Source organism: Corticium candelabrum, chromosome 17, assembly GCF_963422355.1.
Source record: "Corticium candelabrum chromosome 17, ooCorCand1.1, whole genome shotgun sequence".
Classification (NCBI taxonomy): domain Eukaryota; kingdom Metazoa; phylum Porifera; class Homoscleromorpha; order Homosclerophorida; family Plakinidae; genus Corticium; species Corticium candelabrum.
The window spans coordinates 5,629,376-5,649,366 of NC_085101.1; the positions used below are offsets into that span (position 1 = coordinate 5,629,376).

The 19,991-nt window shown below is 41.1% G+C and overlaps 2 protein-coding genes across 4 annotated transcripts; both read left to right on the forward strand.

The window, feature by feature from the left end:
- Positions 1-3,283: 3,283 nt before the first annotated feature.
- LOC134192908 (uncharacterized) lies at positions 3,284-5,883 on the forward strand. The gene is made up of 2 exons (XM_062661663.1): positions 3,284-3,766; positions 5,869-5,883. The coding sequence occupies exons 1-2, from the start codon at positions 3,305-3,307 to the stop codon at positions 5,881-5,883; spliced, it is 477 nt and encodes a 158-aa protein (XP_062517647.1). The 5' UTR covers positions 3,284-3,304.
- Positions 5,884-6,222: 339 nt separating this feature from the next.
- Positions 6,223-19,824, forward strand: LOC134192991 (coiled-coil domain-containing protein 177-like). Of its 3 annotated transcripts, none has more exons than XM_062661764.1 (17): positions 6,223-6,328; positions 6,389-6,492; positions 6,559-6,582; positions 6,991-7,158; positions 12,472-12,600; positions 12,666-12,767; positions 13,568-13,870; positions 15,266-15,451; positions 15,572-15,691; positions 16,430-16,483; positions 17,992-18,117; positions 18,172-18,245; positions 18,407-18,514; positions 18,663-18,765; positions 18,906-19,015; positions 19,147-19,255; positions 19,577-19,824. In XM_062661764.1, the coding sequence occupies exons 1-17, from the start codon at positions 6,310-6,312 to the stop codon at positions 19,727-19,729; spliced, it is 1,992 nt and encodes a 663-aa protein (XP_062517748.1). In that variant the 5' UTR covers positions 6,223-6,309; the 3' UTR covers positions 19,730-19,824. The 3 variants fall into 3 exon arrangements, 2 of the variants coding, with proteins under 2 accessions (XP_062517748.1, XP_062517749.1); XM_062661765.1 differs by having other exon boundaries at positions 6,991-7,140; positions 12,472-12,602; positions 12,665-12,767; XR_009971998.1 differs by lacking the exon at positions 19,577-19,824 and having other exon boundaries at positions 12,472-12,602; positions 12,665-12,767; positions 18,903-19,015; positions 19,147-19,173.
- The last annotated feature ends 167 nt before the right edge of the window (positions 19,825-19,991 follow it).

A 19,991-nucleotide genomic window follows, 5' to 3' on the forward strand; every position in this document is an offset into this window, starting at 1 on the left:
ACACACACACACAACACACACACGCACACACACCTCAGCTGTTTTCAATACACGTAAAACGGTACATACCAATCACGTCAGTCATGCTTTCCGTGTCATATTTCACACCAGGAACACTCATGATGTGACGTCAATTGATATTTGAAACCTCCTATCTTGTTGTTCATCACTGCAACGGTATTCTACTAGAAACCTTGCAACCTCACTATTTTAGACAGCAATAGATCATCAGCAGGTTGCTTGTTGAGTCTTAAAAGGCGGAAGAATTAGAGGAACAGAGTTCCTTGTGCGGTTTGCCAAACTGCATTAGCTTTTGCTTGTTCAGTTTGGCTTCAGCGCATTGAATTTCCTGTGTGGAAGAGGTTAGCTAGAACTAGGGATTCTTTGCCTGCTGCATGGTCTGCCTAGCTTGTAATTGAGATTTCTATGACACAGGTGCACATAGCTAATAGAAGTTAGTCTCATTACTTGCATAACAATATCCCAAGTCAATTACCTGTGGCCTATAGATTGTTCACCAACCTTCAAACTTATATACGGGTAGGTTTAAGTTGCCTTGTGAAGGCTAGCTATATGAGGGAGAATGACAAACAAACAAAAAATTTCAGACTGTTAATTGTGTTGATTGAGGTAATAATTTATGGTGAAGTAGCCTATGAAGACATGAAGTAATGAAAAGTCAGTTTGTCACATAGCTATGATCTCACTCTGAATACTGTACATGAAACCATATTTATGATGAGAAAGTCTAGTTCAACTCAGAATTTAAAATGTTTAGCATTGGCGTGTCTTATAGAGATTGCCATACAGATCAGTTGATGATGTACAGTATATTGTATGACTTCAGGTCAATACCCACGCTTTACTGCCACATTGAGATGTTTAGTAATTATTACTATAGGTCAAGGAACACATTTGTCATTCATTTTTAGTGCCAACACAAGCAAAGATAGATGAAGCAATTTTAGATGTGGTAGCACTGCACGTTGGTTCAGTAAATGTGATATTGGAAATGTTAACGTTATTATGAGACAAGTCAATTACTCAATTTCTTGTGTGTTGGGGAAGTTTTGTTGAACGACTGATTAGTTGCTTTGGTGACAATTAACAGACAGCTTGCAGTTTACCTTGGAGTAGGGAATGCATGGGAAACCTGTTCCATGGAGTAGCTGCTTTGAGTGTCTTGTTGAGTTATTAATATCATGATGACATAGAACTCCGTTTGGACTACTATCTATGTCTTGTCTGCTGCATGTGTGTAGCTTTCTTGTTTGTATGTAGAGCAGTTGCTGGGTGTTGTTGCTTATAGAGAGCTATAGGCACACTTGATATGAATAGCATGTTGATAATTCTTACAGTGCATTTATGATCAGTCTGCTTCACACAAAAAAATAGACAAATGTTAAGCCCTCCACGTCGTTCGACGTCGACCATAGAGTCAGTTATGGTGATAGCTCCCCTGCTTCACACACACACACACACACACACACACACACACACACACACACACACACACACACACACACACATGCACACACACACACACACAAATTAATTAACATACCATTGAATTGAATTCGACTACAAGGATGTCGTGTCAGTACCAGCTATATGAATATATATATAGCAAAGGCAGTGGAATGGTTAGCTGTTGTTTGTTCAGCTAGAATAAATTTGATTTTCCAATAGCAGTTTTGTATGCACATTTGTGCAACCTGTGGGTAAATTATTTTGCAATGAACCATTCTGGATGGATTTACAAAAGTACACAGTGTACAATCTAGACTGTTTTAGTCACATCCAAAAAATCAGCCATTGTGAGCAAACACAATTGAAGGTGGAGTAAGGTTGCATTGCATGACTCTCCTGTTACCACCACATGCACTACTTTTTTGTTCAACCAAAGTATACGTCTAGATTTATGTGATCACAGTTGTGGACTAGACTACAAATAGTCGTTATTGCTTCATCAAAAGATAAAAAACCTATAACTGTTTGTGGTTGATTGCTTCAATTGGTATATGTTGTCTGCACTGTTGGCTACTGTTACTATGAAGTCCACCACCAACAGGATCAAAACAACTTGCAAATACCACCCACTAGTGAAATATAATCCCAGTGGACACATATACCACGTGCATATGATCCTATTCATAGCCTTGACAGTTGAAGTAGACAGACCATAAAACTGCCCCCAAAGGATGTGCTGCCTATCAAGTGAGTTTTGGGTTAGAGGTCTAGTGGTTTTCCTAGATCTTGTTGCATGTTGGAAACTCAGAGATATAGATATGTCTAGATGACATCATATCAAACAGATGCTCTAGAAAAGCATTTCTATTGACACATATGATCTATATTGTAAACCAGATAAATTTAGTTTGGTTTTCTTTCTCATGGTTGCTCTCCATCATAGAAACAAAAGTAAAATCGTTCTATCCACAGGCTCAGTGATGAGTGTTGTGTCTCAGCCTTCCAAAAATAAATGGTTCTTATAGGGATGATCCAACAGTTTACATGTTGAAAATGTCCTGGTTTACATGTGATATATTCCTTAATTAATTCACCGAAAGATCACACTCACGTGATTGCATTTGGGTGGATCAAATAACCCAACTTTAATTAATAGATTTAACCAAATAATTTAAAATCAAATGTAACATTTCAAGCATTTAAATTTCAAATTGGAAATGTTAGTAAAACGTTTGTATTTTGAAACTGGAATTTACAAATCTGTTGTTAAACACAACATATAGAAGTATGAGCTCTGTACAAGCTTCTTTCTACAAGAGAAATGACATGCATGTTCATTGTTCTGGTGTCTGCAAACAAACTGAGTCGGTACTTCATTGTGTGTGATATGTATACCCCAGGCAGAGCAATGTCTTCAACACAGATGAAGCTGCAAACTCAAACAATTCAGTCAGAGCTTGTACAATAAGAGCTTGCTAGGAAAGGCCACCGAGTTCAGTGGAGAGAAAATGTTGAGCTTTCTGTAATAACACAAAGTAGATACTATATGCAGTACATTACAAGCAGTTTATGAGATTAGCACAACAGAACTACACAACTTTGCACAACACCTCTCCGAGGATGCTACTGTAGCAAACACAAATGGACAACCTAATAATAATAATAATAATAATAATAATAATAATATGACAGCGTCCCACACAGTTGGTTGCTCCAATGCCTTCAGCTGCATAAGATCAGTCCAGTCTTGTGCGGGTTCTTGTCACGTGTGATGAAGAGTTGGAGGACATCGATAGTGCTTTCTTGCGGGAATAGTACGATCAAGACAAGGCTTATGCAGCTCAAGAGGGGTATTTTCCAAGGTGACTCACTTTCTCCACTTCTCTTCTGTATGGCTCTCAATCCTCTAAGCAAGGAGCTGAACAGAACCGGTTACGGCTACCGGATGACCACTGGGCATGGTGAGACTGCCAAACGTCAGCTTATCAGTCATCTACTTTACATGGATGATCTGAAGCTGTATGGCAGAAACTCTGATCAGTTGGACGGGTTGTTGCACACGGTTCGTGCCTTCTCTGATGACATCCAGATGAAGTTTGGTCTGGACAAATGTGCTGTTGCACACTTTGTCAACGGCAGGCTATCTGGACACAACTCTGGAGTGACGGTAGGAAAAACGGACACCATCAACTGTCTGGAACCGGGTCAAGTCTACAAGTACTTGGGTGTAGATGAGAGTAACGGTATTCAGCACAGCATGATGCGGGAGAGACTCCGTCTCGAGTACTTGCGCAGAGTGAAGGTGGTTCTCCAGACTGAGTTGTATGGTCGGAACAAGATTCTAGCCATCAATGGGTTTGCACTACCGGTTCTCACTTACGATTTTGGCGTCATTCATTGGGGGTGCACGCACCTGCAGCAGCTTGATTGACGGACCAGAAAGCTCCTCTCTATGCACGGTGTCCACCATCCTGCTGCAGACGTTGACCGACTGTACGCTCCTTCCAGTGATGGGGGTAGGGGGTTACAACAGATTGAGTCGACATATCAATCTTGTATTGTGAGGCTGAACTGTTACCTTGCTGACAATTCTGATCCTTTCATGCAGATGATACGGGAGTGTGACTCTGGAAAATCTTCACACTCGATCAAGCGCATGGCTTGTCGCTTTACTGCACAGCTGCGGAGGAGTCTTGCTTCGGACAACAAGTCGCAGAACTTACACAGGAATGCATCCAACTCGGTTGAAGGTGGCTTCGAGCAAGCGCCTGAAACAGATGCGAGACATTACTGTACGTGTTGCAGTTCTCTTCGTGTGCGGTCCTGGAGCGGGAAGCCTATGCACGGGCAGTATCGTCGTCTCACTGAGCAACCGCCTGTGGACATGAAAGAGACCTATGGATGGCTAAAGGCAGCGATTCTTCCTGCTGCAACTGAGGGACTGGTTGTTGCTGCTCAAGACCAAGCTCTTCGGACTCGGTACTATATGAGCGCAAGATTCTACATCGTGATGTCAGTCCTACTTGCCGCATGTGCAGTGTAGGCCTGGAAACAGTCGACCACATTGTGGCAGGCTGTAGTGCTTTGGCACCGATGGACTACACTGATCGACACAATCAGGTGGCCTCCATCATTCACTGGGGTGTTTGTCGCCATTTTGGGGTTCCAGTGGAGAGCAGATGGTACCGGCATCATCCTGATAGGCTTGTGGAGACGGATGACATTACTATGATGTGGGATACCACCATCCCCACTGCCAGGAGGATCAAAGCCAATCATCCAGACATCTGTCTCAGAAATAGGAAGACAAACACTTGTCTTCTTATTGATATCAGCTGTCCTGCTGATGGCAACATTGGCAAGAAACATGCTGAGAAGTTGGCGAAGTTCAGCGACTTGCGAGTGGAGATAAGCCGCATGTGGCATTGTCGAACACTGGTGGTTCCGGTGGTCTTGGGAGCTTTGGGCACAGTGCACGCAGGTATTGCACGGTGGCTGGACATTATTCCAGGTCATCACAACCTGCAGCACTTACAGAAAACAGTGCTTCTGGTATCTACTCGGATCCTTCGTAAAGTCATGTCTTCTTTTTAGACAGCCGTGATGGTCTAAGTACTTCTGAAGCAGGGTTTGCTTCCGGTGCTTGTAATAGACTTTACAAACCAGGCTGATCTGGTTGAGCACGACAATAATAATAATAATTTATTTTTATCACACCGCATCTGGTGTAGTTCCCTCATAGGGGCAACATAAAACACACGCACATGTAGACAAATGACATAACTAACACACAAAATCACTTAACCTACAAGAAAAAATATTGCCATCTACCATATCCAATCCGTGTCCAGGATAACTATGTCTAACTATTAGCAATGCCAGTCCTCTCACAAGTTCATTTCGTAATTAATTCTGTGGCCCGTTTAAGGAATTTAGCCTGTAGTATTTTCATCTTAAGAGATGCCTCAACAAATCCTGGAATTCTTTCCACTATAGAGTCTCTTTGTCTCATACCAAGCCCACGACAAATACCTTTTCGATACGCTGTGTTAACTTAACAGATGTCTCTACTACACTTCGTTCAAAATTCCACAAATGACTTCCATATGCAAGAACTGGAAATAGTTGACTTTCCATGATCATCATCCATACACTATCTTTTGAACAACTTCCACCAAGTTGGCTAATGACACCATTCACAGCAGCATAAAATTTTCTTTTTCTAGCCTCCAATGTGCTCTGTACCATACAGTAATCATTCATGACCATGCCCAAACGTGTTATGTCCTCCTTGTTTGGTAATCTATTGCCACTGAGAAAGACATCTAATTCACTAGAGTGTTTCCATCGTCTCTGCTTGAATGTAATCACAACACTCTTTTTGGTGTTGTATATCAGATGATGCTCATTTAATAGACATACACATGGGGAAATTTAAATATTATAGAAAATCTTAAATATAACAATAAATTAATATTAGTAAAATAATTATATATATATATATATAATACTACCAATTCAATTCCTCATACTTGAAATTGATTGTCGATTTCTTCTTGATCTGTCAACGATCGACGCATTTCAAACTCTCTTCTCACAATTCTCCTGTAGTAGTCTCTATCCGTATAAGTCAGTTTCCTTCCCTCTCTCAACAACACCCTGTACAGTCCAACAACACGTGACCTGCCTTCCATCCCAGTCCACATACGGGATTTTAGTTGACTCCACCTCTTGCTCAAGCGCAGTGTCCAGTCTGCAAGTTTGATTTGATTTCTCACAATTTCGAGACGTTTCATGCGTATACAACACATTTCACGCTAGATAAGAGTGTCATACAATATGGCTACTCACTCTGAAGGCAATACGCACTTGGTTTTTCCTGCGTGATTCGTTTCTGTGAGAATTGCTTTACATTCAGGTTCCCGGAGGTCGAAATCTGCGTCTCTCAGTGATTTGTACAATTTCGAAGAGGCTCGCTTTGAAGGCAGTCAGTATATACTCACTAGTCCGAGATCTTTGGAGGTGGGAGGGCGTTTTATTTGTTGTACGTTTTCAAATTTTCAAATGTTTGATTTGATTGATTGGTAGGCTTGTTCTCGGATGAAGATAAAGGTAGGAAAGAAGCGTGTGTGTGTGTGTGTGTGTGTGTGTGTGTGTGTGTGTGTGTGTGTGTGTGTGTGTGTGTGTGTGTGTGTGTGTGTGTGTGTGTCACAGTCTGTCTGCTTTCTGTTTGTCTGTCTGTGTTTTGTCTGTTTGTTTGATTGTTTGCCTGTTTATCTGTGTGTTTGTTTGTCTTTTTGTTTGTTTACATGTTTGTCTGTCTATTTGTTTGTTTATTTGCTTGTTTATATTTAGTTTTCCATCTATCTACCTGTTTGTTGGTTTGCCTATCTGTTTGTCTGCCTATCTGTTTGCTTGCTGATATTTTCTAATGTGATTACATTAATTATTCTAATATTTTTATGTCTTTGTGTTTGGATGTATACTCTTTCTATAAAATTAATTATTTTATTGTTGTAGCCTGTTGAGTTACTTCACAAACCACTTTCAGAGTTTGAGACAGAGTTAAAGTCATTAGGATTGTCACACACTGCTATGTTTGCTGCCTATCAGAAGTATGAGCGACAAAGACTTGATAAGCTACAACGAGCTAGAGATGAGAGACAGAAAGTAATGCAGGAAAAAGAGGTTTGTTGACATGTGTCAGGCTGTGTATCTGTTGATCTTTCTTTTATTTTATGTTTCTATTTGTTTGTTTATCACTCTGTCATGCCTTAGTGTCTGTTTGTCTGTCTGTCTGTCTGTTTGTCATGTCTTATTGTCTGTTTGTCATGTCTGTTTGTCTCTTGTCTGTCGGTCTATTTGTTTGTCTGTTTGTTTATTTGTCTGTCTATATGCCTGTCTGTTTGTCTGTCTATTTGTCTGTCTGTTTCTCTGTTTGTTTGACTGTTTGTTTGTTTGTCTGTCGTCTGTTTGTCCCCGTATGTAGCTTGGCAGTCACTAAACTTTTGAAGAAGCTAGTTTATATTCAGGCATAGTGAGAAGGAGATCCTTTCCTGCGATAGCATTTTGGCTTTGGCCGCTAACCTCCGCACCATCGCTACCAGACGGTCGGTGACCCTGTTGAGACTGATGCGATGTTTGGCTCGTCGTTCTTTTTTGAAGAATAGTCTGACACGTTCAACAAGACGCTTTTCCGCTGAAGCAACTTGTTCGCTTTTTCTCCTTGCCATGAAACTTCTGCTAATCGTAACTAATAGGTTAATTATACAGCATGCATGCAGTTTTATAGAAGACATGCAGGTATGGCTATATCTAAGAATAGGAAGTGCTTCTGAACTTTGTCCTAATCTTTGCAACCGCGAGTTCAGTGTACAGTTCTTGTACCCAACAATTGGAATCATTTAAGTTAAACGGTGTAACATGGTACAACTATAGCAGCTCTTTATCCTTTAATGAGCACACCCACCGTGACCTCTATTTCATTACTCACTTCCGAGTTCACAGTTATAGGGAACAGACAGTAGTCATGGCTTGGCCCCTCCTTCAGAGAATCAGTCCAACGCTTGAGGGCTACACACCCTGCTCGGAAGATGAGTTAAATCTTTCTGGTGTTGACGAAGTTTCTTCTATCCAACTGAAGAAGTCTGTATTTCTTGAATCATTGAGGAAGAGTCTACAAGGATTGGGAGCCGGTCCTTCTGGGTGGAGGTTTGAACATCTTAGAGTACTTCAAGACAACGCCTCAACCAGCGACCTTCTGTTTTCGCGATGTTCACTTATAGCTGAAGGTAAAGTACCACCTTCTGCAGTACCCTTGTTGTCATGCTCTTGCCTAATTGCATTGCCCAAATCGAATGGTGACGTAAGACCTATTGCTATTGGGAAGACTCTTAAGGAGATTGACTGCCAAAGCCATTTGCTTCCAGCTACGATTGTCATTTTCCACCTATTTTGAGCCAATTCAACATGGAGTAGCTACTCCTTGTGGAGGGGAGCTATTAGCACATCATGTCACCTTGTTATTAGATGGAAATTTGGATCTATCTTTGTTGAAGACAGATATGTCAAATGCTTTCAATTGCATCTCTAGGCAACATCTCGACGAGGTAGCAGAAAAGTTTCCTGAGCTTTAGCGTCACATGTGCCAGATGTACAGTAATGCTAGCTCTCTCATATATGTCAAGGGCAGTGATGTCGTCATTGTTAAGTCAGAAGAAGGAGTGCACCAGGGAGATCCCCTCGGCCTTTCCTCTTCTCTGCTTCTTTGCAACCCATTTTGAAGTCTCTACAGGAAAATCGTAACAACCTGACCGTCCTCGCCTACCTAGATGATCTCTTTGTAGTTGGTAAGTTTGCTCGTATGCAACCACTCATATCTGACGTTCAGTCATCACTCAAAGATGTCGGTTTAATAGTCCATGAGAAAAAGTGCAAGTTGTTTAATACGTCAGATTCTGTACAATCTTTTGGTTCTGTTCCTGTGGTTTCACATGGCACAGAGATTCTAGGGATTCCATCGGCTGCCACCAGTTTGTGCAAACTAGATGCTCTGAGATCGCTAATTCAGGTCACGCTCTTTGCTCAGAGCTTGTAAAGTTGAGGTGCCCTCAGAGTGCAACTCTCTTGCTAAGATTTTGCCACGTGACTCGAATGAACTACTTAGCTAGATGTGTGTTTCCTTATTTTTTTTGAATATGTTGCGAAACTACATGATGTCATGACTTGGTCTACCTTTGTCCAGATACTGGGCTTAGACTCTATTGATGATTTCATCTGGAATCAAGCCTCATTAAACATCAAATTGGGTGGGTTTGGCTTATCTGAAGTCAACAAGAGTAAATGCTAGGCATACGTCTCTTCATGGGCTCAATCTGTCAGAGATTTGCCTAATCGTTTTTCCTCACTTTCACAACGTATTCAAGATCTGGTGGAAAACGATCCCACCTCCTGTTCACTTGGCTTCGGCATTCATTCCGCTGTCAAGTCCTTGCCTCCAGTTAGATTAGGAGATGATGAAACACCGTGGCCTCAATCATTGTCAACCCTTTCAGCCAGAAAGGGTTTTCAGCACAATCTAAGCTCAGAAATTGGCCTCTTGAGTGCAGCTCATTGTCTGTCTTCTGCACCTCACAGAAAGGATGCTGCAGGATTACGTTCTGCTCAAGGTAGGGGGTCTGGGGCTTGGTTAGAGGCTTTACCATCCTCAGATAGGTACACACACACTTATTGCAAAGGATTTCCGTCTAGCGTCCTTTCTGAGGCTCGGTCTACCAATGCCTTTTAAGTCGTGCATAAACAAATGTGAATGTGGAGTAGAACTGGATGGAACTGGGTATCATCTTCTCACCTGCAAGTTTGGCGGAGGACCAGTCTGGCAACACGATTCTATAGTGTCAGGATGGTGCAGTTGTTTGAACGAGCTCCAACTGCATCATTGCAAAGAGCCAAGAGAACAATATACAGAATCTGAGAATCGCCCTGATATTTTGATGTACGACGAATCAAGCACAGAGTTGGGCGTAACCATGGCTCACCCTAGGAGCAAAGACATCTTAAATAGAGCATCTAAAGAGGCAGGCTATGCAGCTGAGAGGCATGAGATGAGAAAAGAAAAGCAAATACAAACTTTATTGGTCCAGGATGGCACAACACCTAACTTAGTTCTTCTGGTCTTTGAACACTTTGGGTTCTGGGGTCAGGAGGCTGATAACTTCCTGAACTCACTCTCGAAGAAATCAAAGATTTGAAAGGCAGAAGTACTGAAGCCGACTTCAGGACGAGATGGCATAGACAGATTTTTATAATTATCCAGAGATGTAATGCTAGAGTTAGTAAGCTACGAGCGTAAAAGAAGAACACCACAATAAGTGGTGGACTGCTTTGCGAGAATCTCACTTTAAATGGGCTGAATTGACTTCCGGTCTGTCTGTTGGTATGTCCAGTCGTTATGTTTGTACCTATGTTTGTACCTATGTTTGTTTGTAAGCGTGTGTCACGCTCGGGGAGTTTGTCGAGCCAATCAGCAATTGTTTTGGGACACTAAACGTAGGTGACGTAACAATAGCATATTGGCGTGAATCACTCTCAGGAATTTGTTGAGCCAATCAGCAGTTTTTTTGGGACACCAACAATGGGTGACGTAACAATCCTGCGCATTATGATAGAAAAGCCGAGATGTCGTATCCATAGTAAAAGCGTTAACCCGTCGTCAAACTGAGAGCGCAGCGTAAAGTTCAGGCTAGAGTTGTACACGTCTGTTACTTTTTTACAGAAGAATTGCAAACAAACGAATTCATTGTTCTTCAAGAAGCCAGCGAAGGTTCCATGGGACCATGCATGTGTACCGTGCTCAAGAGAGCAATATGTTTTAGTTGTAAGTAGTACCGATGATGAACGATCGGCGGCGTCTTGCAAGAAAGATTCGTAGGAAATGCTAACGCTGCTTTCTTCTGGATCCGGTCACTACATGTTGCTTCACAATATTTCTAGGAGACGTACGAGATCAATCTTTATCTAGCTACGACGAATTATCATCGGAACGAAAGATGCTAGCAACGTACGGCTCTTTGAAGCATGACAATCTCGTCCACCTCAGTAGTTTAACTGCAAGTGATGCAAGATCGAGTGCTACCCGCTCCGTGCAAGAATATATTTACAGGTGTAAGTAGGACTGATGATGACGATTGACATCGTCTTGCAAGAAAGATTTGTAGGAAACGTTGCGCTGCATGCTTTCTTTTGGATCCGGTCACTACACATACATGTCGCTTCACAGTATTTCCCGTGCATGTACATCGATCTCTAGCTATGGCGAATTCATTTTAACGGAACGAAAGATGATAGCAACGGCTCAACGAAAGCATGATAATTGTGTCCACCTCAAGTGATGCAAGCGAGAGTGCTACATGCAGAATTGAGAAATAACGTGGATAACAAGCACGCTCCCTGCACACAGCTTTGTCACACATGTGCATGTACTGAATTCGAAGTGTAGTATGGGACATTGATGACATTTAGTTAATTATCTTTAATCACATTGATACATCCCTGGGTTTTCAAAGAATTATACATTCTAGCAACAAGCTCATAATTAATTAATGATAATGACAATAAATAGACAAAAATTAATGAAATTTACATTAATATTCACAATAAACACACACACACACACACACACACACACACACACACACACACACACACACACACACACACACACACATTGACACACACACACACACACTCACAGCTCTGAAGCGACGGTGTAAACACAGCTTCATTTACTAGTATTAAAGAAGATAAGTAGATTGCATGTAGGTAAGATAGATGATTTTTTCTTTGATGTAGATATCCAACACTATGTTCATTAGGATAATAGCTATGACTTCAGACATTTCAGTAGTTTTTGTTAATGCTTAGGATGCTTTCATTTTTATGATTGTTACATTTACAGTTTGGGAGAGAATAAAACAATCTGTCTGTCTGTCTGTCTGTCTGTTGGTCTATTTGTTCCAGTCTGTAAGTTTGCTCTTGCTCTCCTGGGTGAACGTCTTGTAGCAACTTGAACCAATCTTTTTTTGGTAAAGACTTAGAAGTGCCAACAGGAAAGTCTAGGAATTTTTGGCATCGAGGTGGTTTTCTTCTTATGGTGTCTTTCTCACCAGAAGTACAACTAGACGATTTGATAGTCTCTGTCGTATATGTTCTCATCTACTTCTCCAGGGAAGACACGAGTCACCTTGTGGAGGATGGCTTTAGCGTTACATTGTTGTAAGATTATTGAGAATTTTTCCTCCCAAAAACTCTGAAGTCAGCTTCATTTGTATAGCCTTCAATGTCTCTTTATCTTCTAGCTAGTTTGTTTATTTGTTTGTCTGTCTGTCTGTCTGTCTCTCTGTTTGTCTGTCTTTCAGTCTCTCTGTTTGCCTGTCTTTCTGTTCGCTTTTCTGTCACCGTCTGTCTATCTGTTCGTCTGTGTATTTTACGGCTTGTTTGCAGAGGAAGCAAGCTGCATTGGATGTTCGTGGCACATCTAGAATGACGGTCACAACTGCGGAGAAGCCTGGTGTCATTCCACATGAAAACAAACAGACAACCCAACACATCACACCCAAATCTACAGTTTCAGTGATCCTCATTCTCTCTTTATGTCGTGATCACAAATGTTATTATTTGATTACTCCTGTTTGTAGAAACCAAGTGTGACACCAAACACATTTCCTGGTGTGTCATCTAGACCAAGAGATCTGGAGCTAGTTGGACAAAGCATCCACATACATTCAGGACGATCACAGGTAGTTGCACGGGACATCCCATATTGAGTCAATTGATTGAAAATTTAATTAACATAAAGAGACAGTGTTAACTGTGTGCGAGTGGTAAGTATGTGAGGCTCACACTACATGCTGCAGACGATCAGTACAAAGATTTCTGTCTTTGTAATCGTGTTCATAGCTTTGCAACTGGAATCATATTGAAGCTAATCACAGACTTGCTAGTTTTTGATGTCACATCATTTAAGCTAGAGTTATCACGAGCATCTTATTGGAGTGACTCTTTCAATAGTGACTGTCCAGGCCTCTAGGAAGCATTTCAAAAATGGTTTGGCCTAACGCGCGCTAAGAGGGTGTGGTCTTTAGCATACTGGTATATATTACCTAATCTTATTACACAACGAGTTCTTGAACAATTACTCTTGTTGACCAACAATTACTGTACTACGTGGCTACTCAATGACCTCGATCAGGGCAGCGTAAATAGCACTCAAGATGGTACAATTATCTTTTGTTTTAACTATAAATATATTAGTTAATTTATCACCTATATTTTCAACACTAAGTTTGTGCAATCGCCGAGTGTCAAAATACAGTTTCTGAGAGTTCAGGCAAAACCGGACAGGTTTCTATGGCCCTGAAATAGGCATCTGGTACTAGAAGTGTACTCTAGGAAAAGGTTGTCCAGACCAGCCGGATCGTCTCTTACGGCCCTGATTATACGATAGAGTCAGATGACATTTTCAGCAGTTTGTGTGGATCGAACTGACTGCTGTTTGCTGTTGTTTTGTTGTGTAAGAAACTGTTTGTTTGTTGTTCAGAGCTCTCACTCTAAGTTAAACGAAATGAAGCCTCACAACATGCAGGGATACACAACAGAGGACAAACAAGGTCCATCGAAGTCTAAACCATTCTCAGTTACTTCAAAGGCTCAAAGACTGAGACCAAAGTCTGAGAAGGGTAAAAGGGAGAGACCCAGGATGGCGACTAACGGGATGGCATGGGGTGTTAGTAGTGTGGATGCCGATGTTGGTGTGTCCGTAAGAAAATCGAAGTCCGAAGAGTGGCAAAAGGTAGCAGGAAAGTCATTCAGCGACTTGACTTTGAATGACCTGCCAGCAAAGGTTATTTTTCATCTTTATTTTATGGTGCTTTGTATTCTCACATAACATTAAATTTATAATTTTTAATCAATGTAATATATTTACATAAATTGCAAAATATTTGAAAATTTAAAGTTGGATTAAACGCAAATCTTATTTAACGGAAATATACAAAAGATGTAAATTAATGTTCTATATGAATTACTATAATATTATATACGTAAATCACATTTACCGTATTTCTGCAAATAGTGCCCCATGCTCAATCAGTGCCCCACTGGGGTAGTATTCAAACTCAGTTATATGCATGTGTGTTTATCAATGTGTATGTTTGAGATGAAATGAACACCCAGATAGAACCACTGAGTGACGATGAAACTTCAGCATATGCAACAGACTAGGAGTACAACTCAGAAAGTAGCCAGGTGGTAACTGTAAGATAAGATTTGTAGTTTGTTTGTGTAGTGTGATGGTATGCAAACAAACAAAATATGCAACAGTCTCTGTGCTTGCGAAATACTGATGCCCCATGCTCAAATAATGCCCCATGTTTCAGACCTATAAAAATAGTACCCCATGGGGCACTATTTGCGGAAATACGGTAATAAACTATTTAAAATATATAACAATTAACAATTTATGGCATGGCGTATAGTATACAGTTTAGGCCTTTACCATGCCATTACAGGAGTTCATTGTTTCACTGTGGTACCGTACCGCCTTGGAATTTCCATTTTTCCATCTGCACCAAACTTCTTAAGATGTCCTTGCGGATCTGTTATCAACACGCTCGGAGACCACGTGTTGGGTTGTGGTGACAGCTAGTCCTCTACGTATTAGAAGGCACAATGCTCTTTGTGAACTAGCTATACTTTGAGGCTCTCGGTATTGATAATCCAGGTACTAAACGAGAAATTTGCTGTAGCAGTGAAGATAACTCAAGACCTGGTGACATATTCTATCCCGATTTCACTCAAGTTAAAGGAGCATACTTTGACTTAACTGTTAGAAATTCTTTCCAATCATATCTCGTCAACTCTGTAACACAACCAGAACTGCTGCTGCTGTTGGAGAAATAGAGAAAGATAGCTGATACGTGGAAACAGTTGAAGCTTCAGGCTACTCTTTTTACCCACTGATAGTGGAGTCTTTCAGTGTTTGGACACCTTCAAGTTTGGAACTGCTTAAATCTGTAGCAAGGAAGACCATCCTGCACATGTGAACAAGATTCCATCATCAAGTAGTCAACAGACTGCATGAGCGATTTTAGATATTAACATGTATATGTATGCATAGTGATGTTTTCTATATTTATATTTTAATTTTTAATATTTATTTTTATCATGAATTACTATAAAATACATAAAAATCTAAGTCTGGGTTACACATAATCGTATTTAACCATACTGCTTGTAGGATCGTCGTATATTAGAACTGATGATTGCTCGTCGAGAAGAGGAGCAGATACTTGCTGAGAAGAAGAATGCTTTTTCGCTCGAATGTAGCAAAGAAATGCTTCATGCAAAACAAGAGCAGGAAATTTCTGATCGAAAATACAGAGAAGAATTAGAGAGACTCAAAAGACAAGCAAGAGAGAGACGGGTATGTATGCTTACTAGATGGCATGTATATGACTTAACAAATATGTCTGTTTGTCTGTTTGTTTGTTTGTCCATTTGTTTGTCTGTGTTCTGCCTGTTTGTTTATCCTTTGTTGTTGCAGGAAAAAGAAAGACTAAGGAAAGAGGCTGAAGAGCGTGATGAAGTTGAGATGCGAACAGTGGGAATTGAAAGAGAAAGTCAAGGCTGGCAAGAAAGGGCAGCTAGAATAGAACAAGAGAGAGTCAGTAATGACATATGATAAGCTACTAAATGTGTGTGTGTGTGTGTGTGTGTGTGTGTGTGTGTGTGTGTGTGTGTGTGTGTGTGTGCATGCATGCGTGTGTGTGCATGTGTGCATGCGTGCGTGTGTGTGTGTGTGTGTGTGTGTGTGTGTGTGTGTGTGTGTGTGTGTGTGTGTGTGTGTGGCATCTGTAGCTCAGTTGGTTAGAGAGTTGCATTTGGAGAATGGTAACATCTGGGACATTGAAGTCGTAGGTTTACGGATAAGTACAGACGTAATTTCCTTGGGCAAGAAATTCACACACAATTGCCTCTCTTGACTCAGGAGTACAAATGAGTATCCGGTCTTTGACTGGGGTGGACTAGACCGCTGGCTTGGCAGAACATTACGCAGTATATACAGGTACGTGTGGACTTGAGGTCCAGTCCCGCAGCTGCGCCAAAGTCAGTGCTCTTCAATGCTCTGGCCACGCATCAAGGGGTTCGTCCGCGCGACCTAAAACTCCGAGTAGCGCCGGGGTCCCTACCTAGAAATAGGCAGGGGGTGCTATCTTCGGAACTTTCCGAAGGGCTTATCCATTTGTGTATGTGTGCATGTGTGTGTGTGTGTGTGTGTGTGTGTGTGTGTGTGTGTGTGTGTGTGTGTGTGTGTGTGTGTGTGTGTCTGCATGTGTGTGTTAATATTAATTAATATTACTTTTCAAAACGAGCAATGTTATTGCTATATTTGTTTGTGCAGTTGCAGAGGATTGAAATGAAGAAGCTGGAGGACAGTCAGAAGAAACGAATTCAGGTTTAGTATTTGCTGTTTAAACAGACATGTTTCATTTGGTCTGCCTGTCTGTTTGTCTGTCCATTTGTCTTGCTGTTTGTCTGTCTGTTTGTCTGTCTGTCTGTCTGTCTGTCTGTTTGTCAAATCTTTATATTTCATACATATATGTACTATTACAAGCTATAGATATGGAAGTCTGTTATATATCAATTAGACCCACACGGGTCTCTAAAACATTATCAGTGTCTGTCTGTCTGTCTGTCAAGTTTTCATATATTCTGTCTGTCTGTCTGTCTGCCTGCCTGCCTGCACATTGAAATAGTTGAACTTGTTTATGAAGCACTTTCTTTTAATTATTAAAAAATCATGTATTGTAGTGTGTAGAGATGCTGTATCTTAATAACAAATAACCTGTCTGTCTGCCTGCCTGCCTGCCTGCCTGCCTGCCTGCCTGCCTGCCTGCCTGCCTGCCTGCCTGCCTGCCTGTCTGTGTGTCTGTCTGTCTGTTTGTCTGTCAATAGATATATTTTCAAACATTGAACTATTATACATCATCTAAGCAAAGCAACTAAATACTACCCAAGCCAATAGGGCTTGGTTCTACCTACAACTATTTATGTTTATGTGGCTGTCTCTTGAAACAATCTTCTTTATGTTTCTGTCAATCACTCTAGCATTTGATCGTTGTAGACACACAGAAAACACAGATCTCCAGTATGTCTTGAAGGTTGATGCATTTGGCTTTCCGTCTTCGTCTCTTGATAGCTGTGACAGTTTCTTCAAATAGTCTTCAGCTTTCTCTCCCCAACAGCCAAAATGTTCAAAGACTATAGGCACAAATGTTGGTCGAAAACCTCCAGGCAAGAGCTCCTGGTGGTACTTTTTGATCTTCAGATTTTCTCTTCTGGTTGCCGCTGCTCTCTGAGTTGTAGCTGATAAACCTTCTATTTCATTGCTCCAGGGATGCGCTAGAGCAATATCCAATTCAAGATCCATCCCCGATGCCGAATCAAATACGACTATGTCTAATCTGTCTTCAGAATTGACATACCTTCCTCTGGGTTCTTTTACATGATGTAATTGCAGTTGACTCAAACAGTCTGACCATGCTGAAACCATGTTGTTATGGGTGATTACCGGGCCGCCCCCAGTCTTACATGTTATTAGGTGGTATGTCTGTCTGTCTGCCTGTCTGTCTGTCTGTGTTTCTGTCTGTCAAGATCATTATTAAAAAGTCACTGTTACCTACTCACTGTAAAATACAATACGAAATCAAAGTGTGAAGTATGCTAAATAATTGAGGAACGTTTTTCAAAAACTGTCCTGGATTTTGTGGTGGCTTTTAAAATAAATGTATTTGCATGTCATTGTTTACATATTTATCCATTTTATCTTTTTCTTGTTGTCTGTCTGTCTGCGTATTGTTGGCTTAGTATTCACTCATCCCATTGGTCACTTTGTCGAGTATTGTCACTTTACTTTCATGCATTCAGATCCTATTAAACTGCTTTTGTTGTTGTACACGTCAGGAAACTCGATTGCAAGAGAAAGAGAAGGAAGACGAGATACTTCGCTCGGCAACAGAACAGAGATTAGAGGAAGACCTCAAACGAGCACAACAAGTGAGGCAAGAGAGAGAGGATGAAAAGAAGTTGGTAAGAAAGTGACAACAAGTACATAATTTGGTTTTGATTTTATTGTGCTTGTAGCAAGTACAAGTTAAGAATATGACGAAGAGGCACGAGTATGAACAACGACGGGCTGCAGTTGAGCAACAGTGCAGGTACACAAGGTCATGCCGTTGTCACACACACACACACACACACACACACACACACACACACACACACACACACACACACACACACACGCACACACACGCACACACAGTGAACACATTGCTAGTAAACCTGGTAGAAAGTGATTGAGTGTACTGTTTGTCAGTGATGAAGTCGACTACAAGAAGTCTGTGCTGGAGGTGAAACACGCACGAGCTGCAGATCAAGTGCAACAAAGTTTAGCTCAACGGGACGAGACGATTAGAATAAATCGGTGAGTTTGAGGGTCATGGTCACATACAACCTATCACATTTCAAGTAGTCTGACTCTCTAATCAGTTGTGTAGATGTACAAGTTTAATCTTCTGTGTATGTTTTGTCAATTATTTAATTAATGTTTTCTTGTATGTGTCTGCTTGCAGACTAAAGAGGATGCAGAGAGAACATGTGAGACAAGCTGCAGTTGGACAGATGGAAGAAGAACTGGATGTATGGAGACAGGGAATAAGCGCATGCCAACAAGAGGTACACGTCGTAGAAAAGTCGAAACGGACGCCTAGTTGATGTTTGTTTGTGTGCGTTTCGTGCAATCACAAAGGGCGTGTTTGTCGGGTTGTGATGCTAATGACTATGTTGTTGTGTGCAAGTGACTTGTTTGTCAGTAGGCTCTGGAAAAGGCCAGAGTTATCGCCACAGAGAAGGTCACAGAAAAGAGTAGATCTGCACAAGCAAAACGACTTATAAAGGACCACGAGCACAAACAGAACCTTCTGAAGTAATTAGTTGCATTGTGTGTTGGATCGATCTTTTAGTATTTTTAAAGACTGTGTGATGGATGGGTGGTGTATCATGTATTATTGCTGGTATTGTTTGGAGTCTAGTGTGTGTGTTGTTGACTGTATGTAGGGTGCGGGAGGAGGAAGAAGAGTGGAGAAAGCAGACTGAGTGTGAAGTTTGGACGAGAGAATTAAGAACGGAGGCGATACTTGCCGAAAAGGATCTGCAGATACAACAGGTAGGTAGAATGAAATGCAGTGAATGATATAGGAGTTTGTTGTCTAATGTATTAGGAGGTGCATCTCTTCAATACAATAGTCTAGTGTATTGTGAGATGCATCCCTCCAATACAATAGTCTAGTGTATTGTGAGATGCATCCCTCCAATACAATAGTCTAGTGTATTGTGAGATGCATCGCGTCAATACAATAGTCTAGTGTATTGTAAGATGAATCCCTTCAATATATTAGTCTAAAGTGACCGTAACAAGTTGTATTGACAGACTCAAATTACAAAAGACTGTAATTATTTATATTGGAGAGATTCTTATATGTCACAGTCTCGGCAAGTGGCGCGAGCGACTGAATACATGCGAAGTAAAGTCACTGGAGAAGGTAGACCAATTGAAAAGATGCCTTTCGAATCAAGAAGACTTGGAACAACGCAGAGTAAACATCACACTAGAGACTCATCAAACCTTTTATTGGGCTAGGTTGTTTGTGTTTGTTTGCATGAACCAAGTAGCACAGTAACTTTATTTTAGTAGATGTCGTAAATCATGAAATAGTTCATTTTAATTATGTTGAATGTGCGTGCGTGTGTGTGTGTGCGCGTGCATGTGTGTGTGTGTGTGTGTGTGTGTGTGTGTGTGTGTGTGTGTGTGCGCGCGCGCGCGCGAGCTATGTCAATAGCTAAATGCACATTCTTCAGACTAGTAACTGAGCTAACTTTGACAAAAACAGCTCTTCTCTGCT

What these genes read in the sequence shown, in the direction of transcription:
- LOC134192908 (XM_062661663.1), top strand. Translation starts at nt 3,305, where the DNA reads ATGCAGCTCAAGAGGGGTATTTTCCAAGGTGACTCACTTTCTCCACTT.
- LOC134192991 (XM_062661764.1), top strand. An exon ending in CTAGTCCGAGATCTTTGGAG is followed by an intron (nt 6,493 to 6,558) that starts GTGGGAGGGCGT and finishes ATTGATTGGTAG; the next exon opens with GCTTGTTCTCGGATGAAGAT. An exon ending in GAGACGATTAGAATAAATCG is followed by an intron (nt 18,515 to 18,662) that starts GTGAGTTTGAGG and finishes GTCTGCTTGCAG; the next exon opens with ACTAAAGAGGATGCAGAGAG.